The sequence below is a fragment of the Salvia miltiorrhiza genome, unplaced genomic scaffold, assembly GCF_028751815.1.
Source record: "Salvia miltiorrhiza cultivar Shanhuang (shh) unplaced genomic scaffold, IMPLAD_Smil_shh original_scaffold_259, whole genome shotgun sequence".
NCBI classification, from domain to species: Eukaryota; Viridiplantae; Streptophyta; class Magnoliopsida; order Lamiales; family Lamiaceae; genus Salvia; species Salvia miltiorrhiza.
Window position 1 is genome coordinate 513557 of NW_026651511.1, and position 19788 is coordinate 533344.

The window sequence follows — 19788 nt, forward strand, 5'->3', positions numbered from 1 at the left end:
ATCCACGTATACTGAGATATTTTTAGCAAGTTGGTCTTTGAAAATTTTTTCCATCATTCGCTGATACGTGGCTCCCGCATTCTTCAGACCGAACGGCATACTTTTCCATCCATATACCCCACAACAGACGACAAAGGCCGTTTTGGCGATGTCTCCCCTGTTCATCTTTACCTGATGATATCCCTGGTATGCATCCATCATGGATAACAAAGCACACCCCGAAGTAGAATCCACCAATTGGTCAATCCTTGGTAGAGGATAGTGGTCCTTTGGGCAAGCAGCATTTAAATCTCTGAAATCCACACACATCCTCCAAGTGTTTGTTTTCTTGAGCACCATCACCGCGTTTCAGATCCACTCTGGATATTGCACCTCCACAATATGCCCGGCTTTCAGTAATTCATAGACCTGCTCTCTGATTGCAGCGTCCTTTTCAGCCCCAAAATTCCTTATCCGCTGTTTCACCGGCTTAACCTTAGGGTCCACGTTGAGACAATGCTCCGCCAGCCCTCTATCAATTCCTTTTAAATCTGCGGTGCTGAATGCGAATACATCCGCATTTCGCCGAAGACAACCAATGAGCTCTTCTCTGACCTGATCACTCATGGCAGACCCGATTTTAGTCTGGAAACCCTCTTTCCCTGGGAATAATTCAATCATGTTGCAAACATCGCTAGTGGACACCAGCGCGGTTTTTTCTGTGGAGTCTCTGTCTTTTAATAAATCCGCCAACTCTTGGCGCTCCTCTGCTGGGGCATGCACCTCGCCCACCTTTCCCTTTTTCCGTGTATCTGATCCCTCTGACATTCTTTCTCTCTTTTGGCCCGCTGATTGTGTAAGCATTTGTACGTGGCATGCTTTCGACGCTGTTTGATCACCACAAACTTCTCCCACTTTTCCCCCTCCGATGGGGAACTTCATTTTCAAGTGAAACATAGAAATTATTGCCTTGAACGCCGTCAAAGCAGGCCGACCGAGTATGACATTGTATGAAGGTTTGAGCATGTCCACAACTAAGAATCGTACCATCCTTGTCCTGCTGCTAGCAGCATTAGCACCCAGAATTATTGGCAACTCCTCATAACCTAACGGCATGACCATCTCTCCCCCGAACCCAAACAAAGGGGCATTTGTTGGCTCAATACGGACTTCGATTCCCATGTTTTGAAGGCATTCCCTGTACAAAATGTTTACAGCACTACCCGAATCTACAAATATACGGTGAATAATGCAGCCGGCAATGTCTGCCGTGATTACCAGCGCATCATCGTGCGGGTACATCAACGTGCGCAGATCCTCTGCCCCGAATGTGATAGCTGGGTCCTCCGCCGCGCTTGTAATCTCCATGACCCGCTTAGGATAATATCCCGATTTGACTGCCCGCACCACCTGTTTCTTAGCCCTGTTCGATGTGGGCATCCCATTCTCTCCACAAATCATATGAACTTTCCTCCGATATAGGAAAGGGGGAGCTTGTCTTTCCGGTCCCTCTCTACGGTTATCTCGATTGTCATCGGGCCTACGATCTCTGTTATTTCCCTGCTCTTGTCGCTGATCACGGTTATTTCTCTGATCCCTCTGATCTCGTTGATCCCTTTGATCTCTCTGATCATTCCGCCTCTGACCCTCATTTCCTCTGTCGATGAACTGGTCGAGGTATCCCTGCCGAACCAGCAACTCCAATTGGTGCTTAAGATGTCCACAGTATTTCGTGTAATGTCCGAAAAAATTGTGATACTCACACAACTTGTTATTAGGCCCCTCCTGTGGCGGCCCAGTCCGATAGGTTCCCGGTGCCCGGAAGAACGGCTGATCCTTTATCAAATGGAAAATTTCCTCTTGTGGTTTATTCAAGGGCGTGTACTCAGTAAATCGCGTAACCTCATTCATTGTGCGTTGCTGATGGGACGGCATTCCTCCCTGTGGTGGTAACACCCTCGGGGGCAACCCTTTGAATGGGGCCCTATCTTGCTGCCTCTGTCTCTCAGGTGCTTCCTCGGCTTTTTTGACCTTATGTTTGTCATTTTCCACTTTTCTTGCCATCTTGGCATCCTCTAACTGTAAGTATCCTGGCAACCTTGCCATAATGTCATCAAAATCCCTTGCTGGACGGATTTGCAATTCGTCAAAGAAGATCCCTGGCCTTAGTCCTCGGACATAGGCGCAATTTTTGATTTGCGATTCCGCCTCTGGCACCTCCAGAGCAGCAAGATTAAACCTCGCTGTGTACTCCCGCAGCGTTTCTCCCTGTTCCTGCTTAATATCCATCAGCGAAAGAGCTGACTTTCCTACCCTCCGTGAACTCGCAAACTGACGCAAAAAGCGAGTCTGCAGATCTTCAAAAGAGTGAATGGAATTCGGGGGAAGCGTCCCAAACCATAACTGAGCCGGTCCAGTGAGAGTAGTTGAAAAGATACGGCACTTGATGCCCTCCGTGTACATATGCAGCGTGACCAACCCTTCAAACCGATTGAGGTGCACCTCCGGATCGGTAGTGCCATCATAATCCAGTGAGATGGGCTTGTAGCTTCTGGGTAGGGTATCTGCCAAAATATCATCAGAGAAAGGACTACGGTTGCTGACGGGGTGAAACCGTGAAGTCTTAGCCCTCTTGTCCCCCTTATGCCTCCCCTGCTCCCTTCTGTCCCTGGGTGCGTCACGAGCATGGCGCTTGTGAATTCTATATTCAGGTCTGCCAGAGGAATACTCCGGTTCTCGTTCCTCTGATCTCTCTGTGTAGCGCGATTTTTCTGATCGATGGGACTTCTCTACCCGGTGTGATTTTCCTGACCTTTGTTCCCTGTCCTCCCTCCGGGATTTCTCCCTCAATGATTCCTCCAGATCCTGGAGTTGGTGTTTCAGCTGGGATACTTGGTTTTTCAATCGTGCCTTCTCCTTTGGTCTCTCTTCCTCGAACACAAGGGAGACGGATTGACTATCAGACTCATCAACCCTCTCCTTTCTAACAACATTGTTGAGTCTGACACGGCTTCCTTCTGGTCTTCTTTCCACTTCCCTGTCAGCAGGGTCCCCTTGCATTTCCAGAGGCATCGCAGCCTGTTTGTTGATTGCTAAAGTGTTTGCCTCCTGAATAGCGGGAGGTGGGGCCTCAGTACCCTGCAGGTTGGCTGCTCCCATCGGGGTAGCCACAGTAGGGATGACGGACATCATGGGAGTTCCCAATGCCTGCCGCATGTTAGCGTAACTGAGCAAGGCCATCATTTGCTCTGCCAGCCCAAAGTTAATCGATCCTCCTCCAGACGCGGGAGCCAGATTCGGCAGATCAGAACCCGGGGTGACCAAAGCAAACCTCTGTGCGTTGACATTCAGTCATGTTGTCGGCGTGGCTGAGATAGCCTGAAAACCCGGTGGCACAGTGAAAGTAGGATTGCCCTGAAGGCCAGTGAACAACGAGGTAGGCACCTCAGTAGTGACAGCAGCGGAGTCAAACTCCTTCTCCAAGTTCCGGTGAGCATCAGAGGATCCCATGGTACCTACACATAAACAAAGTGAGAAACAATCCCAACGACGAAAGAATAAACCCTCCGTTACCGATTGGGGCCCCGATATAAGAAATCCAATAAGAAATCCCGGCTACCGGTACAGAGACCGTTAAAAAATTCCCCACGCAGTAACTCTATACACTGGGAAATAAACCCATGGCATAGATTGAGAAAACAGAGCCCGCATAACGGCGGTTTCCCCCGTGAACCCACACCAATGTCCGGCGGAGAAAACAGAGCACCCAGAGAACCAAAATAGGAAAACCAAAGATAGGCAAAAATAGGGTAACCACCAACAAACTTATTAGCGTAATACGTTAGAAATGATAGATAAATAAGAGATATGTAAGGAAACGAACATCATAACCTACAATTAATACGATCATGCAATATAACAACAGCAAAACCTACAAGCAATTTAGAATTATCATGGCAATCAGCCAGATTATCAACATGATGCGTTAACCAGAGCACAAAACGAAGATTAGTTTACAAGAACATGAAGAATATCAATAATTATTTCCCTTAAGTGAAGATCATCCGCATATCAACAGCATGAACCTCACCACAACAGAGACAAAGTGTTAATCATCATATTACCGAGGTAAAACCCTCGCATCAACGACAACAAACCAGGATAACCAGTGACAATGTAATAACTAACACATTATCGATGCAAAACCCATAGATCCGCAACAAAAAACCCTCATATAACAGGAACAAAGCATAACTCCCCAATTCACCGATCGAAATCGAAAATTAGCCACAAAGACGTGGAAAACACTGATAAATACCCTCCCTTAAACGAAAAACATCTGCAACAGACTATCACCCTCCGATCCAACAATTAAGAACGAGAATTAATCGCCAAGACATGGGAAGTAACGGTAATTATCATCCTCAAGCGAAGAACACCCACAGATCCACAATACAAGCCCACTCATAACAGAAACAAAGTGCTGATCGACGTACTATCGGTGCAAAATCATGAATTAACAATAAAAACCCCACGCCTACCAAAAACAGGATAGTATCCGACAAATCACTAGTATAATTCTAAGATTATCGTAGAAAATACGAAGATATTCCGCAATTATCACGTTGACATGTAAAACATCCATACGCAAACAGCATAAACCCAAGATATCGGGGATCCGTAAGAAAACGACTGACATAATCAAAACAGAGCATCAAACTACAATTTCCTCATGCAAAACATTAGATCGGTGACGCAAACGTCAATTTCACAAGGAAACCCCTTATCCACGGACAACCAACCCGAACAAACAGTAAACAGATGTAAATTTCCCCTGATTCATGATTTGTACCCGTCACCACCTTTCCCCATGCACCCAAAACATAAATCAACACAGATCATGGAGGATTAGCAACATATTAACTTAGAGAACACAATTAACCGACCCAAAAACAGTTGGGTGCCCGAATTATTGGCTCCATCGGTGCCGACGCCCGCAAATCCGATTGGAATTGCAGATCTGCGTACGCCGGCGACCATAATCTCACGTCTTAATTCAGTAGCTTTCCCACAGACGGCGCCAGTTGGTGAATTAATAACCAACACCTAAACTATAAGATGTAAAGCGTGGACTATACCTAGTAAAGTTGATCGGAAAGAGTGAAATGAAGCGATCGGAAAACAGGAGCTCAAAGGGAAATTAGCTGTTGTATTTAAAAATATATGATAGCGTGATTGTAATACATGAGCTGAGGTCTATTTATAGATTACAACTGAGGGTAGAAAGGTAAAATCATTATTCATGCATGCTCCTTGCGTGGTCGGAGGGTAGAACAGTAACTTCGCCTTTACGCGGGAGATCTTCCCGCGCCTTCTAGCTTTTCTCTGGTGAAGGTGACTTCTCTGGCGAGGATGACTCCTCTGACGAAGGTGGCTTCTCTGACAAGGATGACTTCTCTGATGAAGCTGACTTCTCTGATGAAGCTGACTTCTCTGGTGAAGGTGACTTCTCTGGCAAGAGCCATTCCGCTGGTGAGTGAGATGTCTCTGATTAATGAAATCCCTCTGGTAAGAATGATTCTTCTGACCAGCCTGACTCCTCTGGTGAAGATGACTCCTCTGACGAGTGTACTTCTTCTGCCATATTCGTTCCGCTGGTGGGGTCGATTCCTCCGATTTGTATTTTTTCCCTACTCTGCACATATTACTCCTCATCAATATTAATCTTAATCACTTTCGCCAATTAAATATAGGTTGTGATAATAGAAATACATTTTTATATAAATATTCTTTTGATGAAGTTTATGAAAAGTTGATGTGGGATTGAATATTTTAGAAGAAAAAAATATGTAAATTTAAAGTATGATATGATGTACGATTGATGTGTCGCATCTGCTACTAATCGTATATCGATAATATTTACTCTCTCCGTCCCTCAAACAATTTTTCTTTTTCTATTTTGGTTCGTTCCCAAAACATCTTCCTAACATATTTTTGGAAACAATTTCACTAATTATTATGCTTACAATTTCACTTTTTGTGAGACTCGTTCTCCACTTTCACTAACTATCACTCTTACAATTTCACTTTTTGTGGGGCCCATTCTCCACTTATCAAATACATGACTAACTTTTATTAAAAATCGTGTCATCCTCTCTTAGGAAAATGTTTGGGGGACGGAGGGAGTATTAAGTTTGTTCAAATTCTTTAAATTTGACAGATAAGAAATAATTTAATTAAACATATGTCATTTGAGTATCATCTCATATGGACCTAATAAGACTAGATAATCATATGAAGCTCTAAAGACCGCATATGACATTTGAACGTCAAAATTTTGAAAACCATATTCTTTAGGAGTTTGAAATACCACATCCGAATTTTGAGCATCATCTTATATGGAGCTTGGAGATTATAACTTACTTGTGAGTATCATTTTGTCTAGAGTTTGTGAAATTATAATTAAGTTATGATAATAATCTCTTTTGGAGCTTGACATGCCATCTCTGACTTTTGAGCACCCTCTTGTGTGGAACTTGAAAAATCACAACTTAATTTTGAGCATTATCTTGTCTGAAACTTAAAATGCCATAACTGAGTTTTGAGCATTATCTTGTCTGATGTTTGAAAGACCATAACTGACTTGTGAGCATTATCTCATCTAGAGTTTGAAAGATCATAATTGAGTCTTGGCAATCTCGCCTCTTACTTATGAGCATCATCTCTAAAACTTGAAAGACGAAAAAATGAGTTACGAGCATCATCTCGTCTCAAACTTTATACAACATCGTCAAATTTGAAATTATATTCAATTATATATATATATAGTTAATTATTTAAGTGAATACATATATATAAACGTATTATATATATACATATTAATTTGTGAGTACGACGTGATAAACTTAAACTAATATTATATAATAAAATAAAATACAAATATAAATCTATTTTTGGTAATGGAAATTGATTAAAAAATTATAAAAAAATAAGAATAAATGAAAATTGAGGAAAAGAAAATAGAGTGATTATACGGAGCCACGTAGAATATGATTTATTTTGCTATTATATATATATATATATATATATATATATATAGGGGGCCGCTCCAATGAGACCCCATAATTTTAGTGAGATCTAGGGCACGATCTGGTGCATTTATTTTATCAATCCTATGGCTGATATTGTAACTGGAGGGTGATTTTTTTTCGCAGGGTTCGAATCTTGGATGGAGCAGAATATTTTAAATTTTATTATTCATCAGTATATACTACATTGTTCATCAGTATATACGGCTCTGTTCATCAATATATATGTCTTATTCATTACGAATTTTTTAATTTTTATTTTTCATCAGTATATACATCTTGTTCATTAGATATACGTTTTGTTCATTAGTATTATATGTCTTATTCATTGTACTCATGTTACACGAAAAATAGGGGGTCTCACTGGAGCGCGCCCCTATATATATATATATATATATATATATATATATATATAGGGTGCGGTTATAGTGAGAACCACAATTATCGTGAGAACATAAGAACCAATAAAATTACTGCATCTGCTATACAAATTAATGCATCCGCTATTAAATTTAATGCATCCGAAAAAAAAAAAAAAAATTTGCTCCCTTCAGGATTCGAACCCAGCATCTGCATCCATCCACCAAGATGATGCATCCACCGTAGATCTTGATGATCGAATGGCTTAAAATGGTTCTCCGTTCTTTTTTTATTAGTGGTTCTTATTTGAACCTCTCCCTATATATATATATATATATATATATATATATATATATATATATATATATATAGGGTGCGGTTATAGTGAGAACCACAATTATCGTGAGAACATAAGAACCAATAAAATTACTGCATCTGCTATACAAATTAATTAAATTTAATGCATCCGAAAAAAATATTTTTTTTTCTCCCTTCAGGATTCGAACCCAGCACCTGCATCCATCCACCAAGATGATGCATCCATCGTAGATCTTGATGATCGAATGGCTTAAAATGGTTCTCCGTTCTTATTTTATTAGTGGTTCTTATTTGAACCTCTACCTATATATATATATATATATATATATATATATATATATATAGGGCTGCTCCAATGAGACCCCCTAATTTTAGTGAGATCTTGGGCACGATCCGGTGCGTTTATTTTATCAATCCTATGGCTGATATTGTATTTGAAGGGTGATTTTTTTTCGCAGGGTTCGAATCTTGGAGGGAGCAGAATATTTTAAATTTTGTTATTCATCAGTATACACTGCATTGTTCATCAATATATACGGCTCTGTTCATCAGTATATATGTCTTATTAATTACGAATTTTTTAAATTTTATTTTTCATCAGTATATACATCTTGTTCATTAGATATACGTTTTGTTCATTAATATTATATGTCTTATTCATTGTACTCATGTTATACGAAAAATAGGGGGTCTCACTGGAGCACGCCCCTATATATATATATATATATATATATATAGGGTGTGGTTATAATGAGAACCACACTTATCGTGAGAACATAAGAACCATTAAAATCAATGCATCTGCTATATAAATTAATGCATTCGCTATTAAATTTAATGCATCCGAAAATAATAAAAATTTTGCTCCCTTCAGGATTCGAACTCAGGATCTGCATTCATCCACCAAAATGATGCATCCACCGTAGATCTTGATGATCGAATGGCTTAAAATGGTTATCCGTTCTAATTTTATTTAGTGGTTCTTATTTGAACCTCTCCATATATATATATATATATATATATATATATATATATAGGGGAATGCTAAAATAAGAACGCTTCTTAAAATATAAATTAGGAACCATTTTCAGCCCTTAGATCATCAAGATCTACGGTTGATTCATCACCTTGTTGGATAAATTCATGGTCCTGAGTTCGAATCCCAAAGGTAGCAAAAAATTATTTTTCGCAATTCATGCCTTTATACAGTTTATTCATGCATGTTATACATAAAATTCATGCATTTTTGCTGGTTCGTAATTCTTAAAATAAGGGTGGTTTATTGAATAACCGCCCCCTATATATATATATATATATATATATATATATATCTATCTATATATATATATATATATATATAGGGGATGGCTAAAATAAGAGCATTTCTTAAGATATAAAATAAGAATCATTTTCAGCCCTTAGATCATCAAGATCTACGGTTGATTCGTAATCCTGTTGGATGGATTTATGGTCCTGAGTTCGAATCCCAAAGGTAGCAAAAAATTATTTTTCACAATTCATACATTTATACAACGAATTCATACGTGTTCTACATAAAATTCATACATTAAAAATTGCTCTTATTTCTTATTTTAAGATGTGCTCTCACGGTAGCCCATATATATATATATATATATATATATATATATATATATAGATTGAGCATAGACATGTATTTTATTTATTTATAACATTTAGTTGAAGAATATCTTTCTAAAAAATGAATTGACATTTGAATTGATTGCTTTTTGTGGATTAATTTATTGGTATACTTTATTTAAGTTTTAGTCACACTTGGAACAATCTCAATTAAGTGGGTATAAGGATTCCTATTTTGGATGTCATCATTTTATTAAGTTAAATTTTTTGGGTGAAAAAAGATGAATTGTGAGGCATGATGAGCCTGTTGGTAATTGAGTTTATATATATAAGAAAAGTTGGTATGAGGTTAATAGGGATTTCAGGCGTTTTAAAACAGACGAAAAACAGACGAATGGACCCTCGAAGTGCTAATGTGTTTTAATTTGGCTGAAAAAATAGAAGGCCGTGGGCCCGTGAGTTATATAATGGTTCCGATAATCAAATAAATATGTAGGATTTATAATTAAATGAATATTTTGGATTTATCTAATAGTTTTATACGATTATTTAATAGTACAGACTTTGTCTAATAGTTTTATACGATTATTTAATAGTATAGAATTTGTCTATAAATTTATATGATTATTTCATAGTTTTAAATGTAAAAATTGATTAGAAATGTATAAATAGATAAGAATGAATGAGAATTGAAGAAAATTATAGTGGAGTGATTATACGATGCCACGTACTAATGTAGTTATATAATGGTTCTAATAATCAAATGGATATGTATGATTTATAAATAAATGGATATGTTGGATTTATCTAATAGTTTTATACGATTATTTAATAGAACAGATTTTATCTAATAGTTTTATACGATTATTTAATAGTATAGAATTTATCTATAAATTTATATGATTATTTAATAATTTTTAAATGTAAAAATTGATTAAAAATGTATAAATAAATAAGAATGAATGAGAATTGAAGAAAAAATTAGAGTGGAGTGATTATACAATGCCACGTAGGATAGGATTTATTTTGCTATAATGTAAAAATTGATTAGAAATGTATAAATAAATAAGAATGAATGAAAATTGAGAAAAATTAGAATAAAGTGATTATACGATGGCACGTAGGATAAGATTTATATTGCTATAATATATAGACTAGCGTCTAACCCATCGAAATTCGACGGGAATTATTTTATGTCATCATTTATAATTATTTTATGTTATTTTTATTACTATAGCATATGAAATAGTTTATATATAAATTATTTTTTTAATTAATTTGATATGATCAAATTAAATTAGTAATACAATATTTGAAATAATATTAATTTTAATCACTTTCGCCAATTAAATGTAGGTTGTGATAATAGAAATACATTTTTATATATATATTCATTTGATGAAGTTTATAAAAAGTTGATGTGGGATTGAAGATTTTAGAAGAAAAAAATATATAAATTTAAAGTATGATATGATGTACGATTAATGTGTCGCATCTGCTGTTAATCGTACATCGATAATATTTACTCTCTCCGTCCCTCAAACATTCTTTTTTTTTTTTTTTTTTCTATTTTGGTTCGTCCCCAAAACATCTTCCTAACCTATTTTTGGAAACAATTTCACTAACTATCACTCTTATAATTTCACTTTTTGTGGGACTTATTCTCCACTTATCAAATACTCCCTCCGTTCCACGAATCTTGACACGATTTCCTTTTTGGGTCGTCCCACGAATCTTGACACGTTTCCATTTTGGATAATAATTATTACACTCTCTCCCACTTTATCACATTTATTATCTTCTCTCTCATACTTTATTACTTTTATTACTTTATCTCTCCTACTTTATCACTTTTATACTTTATTAATTACACACTTAAAATATTAATCTACAACTCCTTAATTCCTGTGCCGAAACCAAACGTGTGAAGATTCGTGGGACGGAGGGAGTACATAACTAACTTTTATTAAAAACTGTGTCATCCACTCTTAGGAAGATGTTTGGCGGACAGAGGAAGTATTAAGTTTGTTCAAATTCTTTAAATTTCATGGATAAGAAATAATTTAATTAAACATATGTCATCTGAGTATCATCTCATATGGACCTAATAAGACCAGATAATCATATGAAGCTCTAAAGACCACATATGACATTTGAACGTCAAAATTTTGAAAACCATATTCTTTGGAGTTTGAAATACCACATCTAAATTTTGAGCATCATCTTGTATGGAGCTTGAAGATTATAACTTACATGTAAGTATCATTTTGTCTAGAATTTGTGAAACTATAATTAAGTTATGAGAATAATCTCGTCTCAAACTTTAAACAACATCGTCAAATTTGAAATCATATTCAATTATATATATATATATATATATATAGTTAATTATTTAAGTAAATAAATCTATATATAAACGTATTATATATATACATATTAATTTGTGAGTATGATGTGATAAATAGAACATTTATTTTGCTATAATGTAAAAATTGATTAGAGATATATAAATAAATAAGAATGAATGAGAATTGAGAAAAAATAGAATGGAGTGATTGTACGATGCCACGTAGGATAAGATTTATTTTGCTATAATATATGTAGGATTACAAATAATCAACTTCCGAAAGATCTTCATTATGAAAACTTTAGTTACACCCAATATAAAATTTAAATTGTAAGCTAAATTTTGTAAAGTTAACTTAGTTGAATATTAATATATTAATATAGTAACTGATTAATGAAATTTGAACCTCTAAATGTTTGTAACATAGCAAATTGTAAAACTATCATTACTGACTCTTTATTTTCACTTGACTTGTTTTCAATAAATATTATGAGTTCATCGACATATGATTCCCACAATACGCAAGTTACTCTTGTCTCAATGTTACGTATAATTAACAACATAATTAAGAATAAAATAAAAATTCTAAATTATTATTCAACGAAGAATTGAAAAACTTATTCTGCATCAACCAATGGTACGTCGCACTTTTTAGCTTAGCCATATTTTATTTCTACACAATCTATATATGTTAATATTTTTTGTCTTGACCTCCCCAAGAATATAAATTTTTTATATAATATATTACACTTATTCAATACCAATTTGAGATTATATGAGTGAATATTTCTAAAATTAATGAAATCAAATCCATTTTGCAATGTCCGCATAGAATAGTCATATTATATTTATAGACACAATCCTATGAAAAATCAATACACATTACTTACAAGTTACAATATATCAACTTATTTACATATTTTATTATATATATTCCACCATTTGAATTAAAGTGAAACCTTGTATCCACTTCAACATTATCTCTAAAGTGAGTCGTTTTCTCCACTCGCAATATACTTAATTACTACAATTATTAAAATTTAAGTCATTCTCTTTTAGTATTATTTTTATAAGACATATCGAGTTTTAATTAGTTACTGAAAATTATTAAAAAGATATATATTGGAACTGGGGAATTCTTTATTGGAGAATGGAGAGTACGTATATAAGTTGTTGAAAACATTTTAATTATAAGCTCAACAAAACACTATATTGATTTCATTGTTAATTTGAAGGCTTCTGGTTATAGACTACTTAAATTAATTAGACTTATACTAAATGACGCAATTAAAATAATGATGAAAAGAAATTCGAATCTATGTTTAATCATAAATAGTGATAACAATCATATATAATTAAATTTATCATATCATTATATATAAAAATATTTATATAGATTTTTTAATTAATGTAGAGTTTGATAAGGGGTGGAGATTGATTATTAGAGATTTAGAAAAAAAAATAGAATAAGTGAGAATTGGGGAAAATTAGAATAGAGTGATTATACCACGCCACGTAGGATGAGATTTATTTTGCTTTTATATATATATAGATTTATTTATTGTAGTGTCATGCACTAATTTATTGAACAGATGACAGATCTACTACCGAAAAGCATTTGAGATAAATATTTGATAATTGCACCGTAGCAGGTAAATTGCATATGCTTTGGCTCAACCTGAATTTTGAAATTTCATACCTAACAATTAGGCAATCTATTAGCTAACATAGATTACAAAATATGTTGCATATTTGGAGAAAGCAGAAATTTCATGAAGACTCGACACTTCACAACTATAGATTAAAGAGTAGAAATACAGAGGTGATATCACCACCAATTTTGCTTTCTTTTCTTTTTTCTGGAAAGAATTATACTAAAATCCTCATGCACAAACAGATAGCAAAGATTCAAAAACTACCAATCAAATATAAAAGAGGTTAGAAGTGAAAAAGATATGAAACGATGTTGCTTTTTCAAATAGACATTTTGTGCTCTTACATGTTCGAACTCACCCTATATAAGAAAGAGGCACCAAGGCTAAGACACTTACACACTCCTACAACAAAAACTGGAGAAAATATTTGGCTGCATCTTTCTCGTTCCGTTTTCACAAAAGAAACATAAAATGCAAGTCCTAGAAAAAGACGTGCTTTCTGTTTGCAGTGTGGGCAAATCTGAGAGAGGTGAATCAGTGAACCACGATTCAACTGGGACAACCTCATTTTTCAAGACAACTTTCAATACTGTCAACACCCTTGCAGGTCTCTCTCTCTCTCTCTCTCTCTCTCATAGTTTCTCTAACATAATGCAATATATTTCCCTCTTGAGAAATGGAGATTTAACAAAAAAAGGTTATGGCAAAATCTTTTCAGGGGTAGGGATTATGTCGATTCCATATGCCATATCATCTGGAGGTTGGTTAAGCCTTATAGGTCTATTAGTTATTGCTAGTGCAACCTTCTATACGGGCTTGTTGATTAAAAGATGTATGGACGTAGACCCGAGTGTAAGAAGCTATCCTGATATTGGCGCTAAAGCTTTTGGAAGAAAAGGAAGAATACTTATCTCTGTTTCCATTCATCTTGAACTTTTCTTAATTGCCGTAGGTTTTCTAATATTAGCTGGGGATAACTTGCATAAATTACTACCAAACCTGGAAACAAACATACATGGTATCCAAATCGGAGGACCGCGGAGTTTCATCATACTAGTTGCCCTCATTGTACTACCTGTGATTTGGATAAATAAAATGACCACTCTCTCATACATATCCGCCACTGGTGTCTTAGCCTATATGGTCATACTAGGATCAGTTTTATGGTCAGGCCTATTTGATGGTGTCGGATTTCGTCAGAATGGAGTGCTTATAAACTGGAGTGGACTGCCTACAGCTTGCAGCTTGTATACTATGTGCTATCATGCTCATTCAGTTTTCCCCACTCTGTACACTTCGAGCAGAAATCATGGACAATTCCACTTGGTAAACTAAGTTCTTTTAGATTTTAAATTCAATTCACTTGTTCGGTTGTAGATTTTATATAAAGCTTTTGACAGGTTCTGCTCATCAGCTTTCTGTTCAGTACAGTAACCTATGCTTCAATGGCGATCATCGGATACCTAATGTTTGGATCAGAAGTACAATCACAGATAACATTGAGTCTTCCAACAAATAGTTATAGCTCTAAAGTGGCACTTTTTACTGCTTTAATCAATCCTATAGCCAAATATCCATTGTTGTTAAAGCCAATAGTTGACACGATCGAAACCCATTTCCAATCTTACTGTGAGAGAAAATTCTACCGTTTGTTGCTAAGGACTATCTTGCTTGGAATCAGTATTACCATAGCTGTGGCCCTACCGTATTTTGGGTATCTAATGTCACTTATTGGAGCATTTTTTAGTGCAACAGCTTCAATATTACTACCATGCATATGCTACTTGAAGATCTCACAGGCTTATAGGAAGATTGGTTTTGAATTGGCTGCCATTGCCTTCATCATGCCTATGGGCCTTGTTATCCTTCTTTTTGGTACTTATATTTCCATGTTGCAAATAATCAATAGCCTTTAGATAACACCGCGTAGATTTGATATAGATATTTATCATCACTAATAAAAAGTACGCGCGATGTTCGTGATTTTATTCATTTGATGGCTCAATATCAATTTTTACTTCGACATAGATTTCAGCAATATTACTAAAACACATTTACACAGATTGCATTCAAATATGAGATCAAACTTCAGTCCAAACAGATAATCTTCATGTGCAAGTTAAGTATTTTCAGCAGCAAGAATATATCCTCACACGCAAAACAAGAATTATCTCCCGACAAGAATCTAAAAGTGGTACCTGATATCTCAATACAGCTTTCTCCAGCTATCTTCTTCAACCCTTTGTCTCTCATTTTGCTCCTGAGATCCTCTGCTTTCTCCCACAATCCCACTTCAGCATAGTTGTTTGCGATCATCACAAGGTTTCCGCTCCTCTTTGGTTCCAGTTCAATCAGCTTCTCCCTCACCTTCTCACTCACCCCGCTGCAGTCATTTACGTCATGAATGTGACAAGAGCTGAGCAATGCCCTCCACAGAACACCATCGGCCTCAACGGGCATGCCCATTACAAAGTCGTAAGCATCTTTAAGATGACCAGCACGACCCAACATGTCAACCATGGCACCATAGTGCACCATCATGGGCTTGATCCCGTGAACTTGCTCCATCTCTGTAAAATAACGCTGCCCATCCTCCATCAACCCGGCATGGCTACACGCACAAAGAACTCCAAGAAAAGTCACATGATTAGGCTTTATCGAATGATTCCTCATCTCCCTAAATATCTCGAGGGCCTGTCTAGCAAACCCATGCTGCGCAAACCCAATGATCATAGAGCTCCATGTCCAGATATTTCGATTAACCATCCTATCAAAAACTAAACTAGCATAAACAACATCCCCACATTTCCCATACATGTCGACAAGAGCAGTTCCCAGCTGACAATTCACAACCATACCATTCTCAATCACCTGAGAATGCAACCACTTTCCCAAGCTCAAATTCCCAATCTCTGCACAGGCAGACAGCGCAATCACCATTGTTGTCTCGTCCGGCACAAATCCACTGTTTCTCATCTTAAAGAAAAGCTCCACCGAATCATAAAACCAACCACACTCCGCATTGACATTCATCATCGAGTTCCAGGAGACGAGAGTTCTGTGAGTCATTTCATCGAACACCCTGTACGCATCCATCAGCTTCTTACAAAACCCGTAACAATGAATCATGGAGTTCTGCACATACACATTGAGAAGGCAACCGTGCTTCAGCGCATCCCCATGAACCTGCCGCCCCTCACTCAAGCCGGAAAACGAAGCGCACGACTTAAACACATAAGGGAAAGTATGCTCGTCGGGTCCAACTCCAATACGCCGCATATCGAGAAAAGCCCTCATCGCCTCTCGCTGCGAGCCGGAATTGGAGGTGGCGTAGGCCCTAATCACACTGTTCCATGAAGAGGATTCCAACTTTTGATAGAAATTAGCAACACGGTGAGCATGATTTATGCAATCAATTTGATGTTTCGCCCTAATTGAACCGGAAGTGCACAACAGGATGATCTCGTCAGTGAAGCAGGAATTGCCATAGAGGCCGGATATGATCAACTGGACGTGAATCTGCAGAATTTGTTTGAGCGAAGAACAGGATTTCAAGAGAGAGAAGCATCGTTCCAGCGGCGTGAAATTTGAATTACAGTTGAAGGGTTTGGGCGCCTGAATTTCAGAGACCGTTGAAGCCGAAAATCGGACCATACCATTTCGTTAGATAAGTTTTCGTACAAAATTTTATATGTATAATTGGGGCCTTCAAAATAGGTGGATTTTTTAAGTCAAATTATTTTTGGGCCTCTATTCTCTAAATTATTTTTTAATTTTCTCGAAGAGATATAAGAATTGTTTGGTTTAGAATCCACTCACATTCGAGTAACAAAAATATTAGTACTAGTGCTATGTTATACAATCATAACCCATTTTATTTTGATATAAGGAAGAAATAAATTAAATTTATCACTTTATATCTCGTTTATTTTAATGTAATAAAAATTTTAAATAGATCATATAAAATTTTGTGCAGCCTTTTCTTGTAGACAAAGTATAATTTTATATCTAATAGAGATTGTTATAATTTTATATCAACTTGTAAAGAATGGATAAATATATCATTCAAAATAAATAATTTTTTTTATTATACCTCGTTATATTATCATTTTATTTATAGGAATAAAAACTATATGCAACCTATAAATAAAACAAAATTTACCGTATGTGCAATAATAACTATAAAGATTTTACAATATGACCATACATAATTTTTACTGTTTATTATCCATCCAATCTATCGACACATCCTCGTCTTCTTAGATAAGTAAATTTAATGAATTCACGCATAGGGGTGTAAATGAGCCGAGTCGAGTCGAGTATTGACATATTCGAGCTCGAGCTCGGTCTATATGTATCAAGTTCGAGCTCGAGCTCGACTCGCTCGAGTTTGAGATTTTTGAGCTCGAGCTCGACTCGATTGCATATTCGATGAGCTCGAGCTCGACTCGGTTCGACTCGATTATTGAATCTTAATCGAACTCGAGCTCGTTTAGGCTCGGTGAGCTCGAGCTCGTTTAAGCTCGTCTCATACATGCTTCAACAAATTGTATATATTATGAGCTATATTAGTAATTAAGCTATGATATAGGGATAAAATCGTAATTTGTTTGAAAGCTCGATTAGGCTCGCGAGCCTAACGAGTCGAGTATGGTGAAACTCGAACTCGGGCTCGATACCTAGTCGAGTAGCTCGAGCTCGACTTATACCGAGTCGATTTCGAGTAATTTTCGAGTCGATCCCGAGTAGCTCGCGAGCTAGCTCGACTCACTTACACCCCTCACGCAGACAATACATTCTTATCTTCTTTTTTCTTTTTTTGATAAATTAACAATATTAAATAAAAAAAATTAAATATCACACCACAGAAAACTTAAATCCAAAATCTGTAGCAATAGGCATTAACCCATTACCGCTTAGCTAACACACACATAATATATCATTATCTTTGATTGCAATAGAGCATGTCGTCTCTAATAGGAGAAGATGAACGTGAATAAAAAACAATATTGTTTTGTTTTATGTTAAATTGTTCTTTCTTTTTCATTTTCCACATATATATTCAATGTTGTGCTGGGGACCGCATTGTGATTATCATGCGTTTGGGCCTTTTTATGAAAAGTTTATTTTGTCGAGAACCTATTTAAAATGATATATTGAATATTTTTTTTATAAATCAAATTTAACAATATTTAAACAAAAATAAAAATAAAAAGGAAGAAGAAAAGAGAACAAATTGATAGGAAAAGAGAAAGCAAATTGAAAGGAATAAATAGTGGAAAGAAAAACGCTCTTTTTATATATTAATGATAAATATCACATATAGTTATTTTTCAATAAAAATATAGTAATTCACATAATTTATCGTGGGACATTCACATTTTAATTTTGCAATATTTATGAGTTTCCTCATTAACTAATCTATACTATATGGAAAAGCCAAAAATTAACTTTGAAATCAATTTTAAAATTAAATGACAATTTTGAAATTATACTAAAATTGAAGGTTTATTTGTAAATTATTTTTTTCTTTTTTTTAATTTTTATATTTTTTTATTTATCTCTTTCTAAAATTGTGAAATTCGACTAATTATAAAATATTTAGTATGCATATCAAATTAAAGATCGCTATAAGAGCTTTAATTTGATATATTTTATGTAAATATTTGATTTCAAATGTAAAAATTGTATTTATTTAAAGAATAAATTTTAAAATATATATATCCCCCCTCTCAGCTTTTTTTGAATAAACCTATTTTGTAATTCTTTTTTATTTTTATTTTTAAATTTTTTCTTTGCATAATATCAATTTTTATTATTGTGAATTTTTCTTTATTTTTATTTTTTTTCAATATTCAGCTCAAATATATTCAGTTAAAATATATTTTTTCATTACTCTCTTCATCCTACATATTTATTCATACTTTTTTCTATTTGGTATGTCCCTCAAATTTATCCATAGTCTATTTTTAATACTATTTCACACATAATTTTTACAATTGTATCCTTGTAACTGACACTATTTACCTACAATTTACTTAACAATACTCTTCATTATCACTATTCTAAATAATTTTTAATTAAAACTCGTGCTGATAACACTTGTACATATTTATGAAGAACTAAGGAAATATTTGTAAATGTGATAATTGAATTGGTATCAATTTTATAAAAATATAAAAATGTGCGGTGTAATTTTCCATTTTTGTGTGGGTAGTGTTCTCACCTTTGTGTGGGTAGTGATCCCACCTACGTGCGATTATTTTTTCATTTTTGTATAGTGTGAAGGTATCACATGCATGCGAAAAACTTATTTGATTATATCTAGATTCCTCTTATAATTCTAATTCAAAAAATATAAATAAAAACGTTTTTGTGAGCACAAATGCTTAGTTGTTAGTAAAACACGTGATTTGTTATTAATGAATGCTAAGTACAATTT

The 19788-nt window shown here is 35.3% G+C and overlaps 2 protein-coding genes across 3 annotated transcripts; one reads left to right on the top strand and one right to left on the bottom strand.

The window, feature by feature from the left end:
- Positions 1 to 13704: 13704 nt before the first annotated feature.
- Positions 13705 to 15338, top strand: LOC131003696 (amino acid transporter AVT1I-like). 2 transcript variants are annotated; one of them, XM_057930242.1, is made up of 3 exons: positions 13705 to 13953; positions 14299 to 14672; positions 14747 to 15338. In XM_057930242.1, the coding sequence occupies exons 1-3, from the start codon at positions 13818 to 13820 to the stop codon at positions 15260 to 15262; spliced, it is 1026 nt and encodes a 341-aa protein (XP_057786225.1). In that variant the 5' UTR covers positions 13705 to 13817; the 3' UTR covers positions 15263 to 15338. The 2 variants fall into 2 exon arrangements, with proteins under 2 accessions (XP_057786225.1, XP_057786224.1); XM_057930241.1 differs by having other exon boundaries at positions 13709 to 13953; positions 14065 to 14672.
- A 48-nt stretch (positions 15339 to 15386) lies between these two features.
- LOC131003695 (pentatricopeptide repeat-containing protein At2g36730-like) lies at positions 15387 to 17356 on the bottom strand. Its single transcript, XM_057930240.1, has one exon. It carries the CDS (start codon positions 16998 to 17000, stop codon positions 15435 to 15437), a length of 1566 nt encoding a protein of 521 aa, XP_057786223.1. The 5' UTR covers positions 17001 to 17356; the 3' UTR covers positions 15387 to 15434.
- Between the last annotated feature and the right edge of the window lie 2432 nt (positions 17357 to 19788).

What these genes read in the sequence shown, in the direction of transcription:
- LOC131003696 (XM_057930241.1), top strand. Translation starts at nt 13,818, where the DNA reads ATGCAAGTCCTAGAAAAAGACGTGCTTTCTGTTTGCAGTGTGGGCAAA. An exon ending in TACTGTCAACACCCTTGCAG is followed by an intron (nt 13,954 to 14,064) that starts GTCTCTCTCTCT and finishes AAATCTTTTCAG; the next exon opens with GGGTAGGGATTATGTCGATT. An exon ending in ATCATGGACAATTCCACTTG is followed by an intron (nt 14,673 to 14,746) that starts GTAAACTAAGTT and finishes AGCTTTTGACAG; the next exon opens with GTTCTGCTCATCAGCTTTCT.
- LOC131003695 (XM_057930240.1), bottom strand. Translation starts at nt 17,000, where the DNA reads ATGGTCCGATTTTCGGCTTCAACGGTCTCTGAAATTCAGGCGCCCAAA.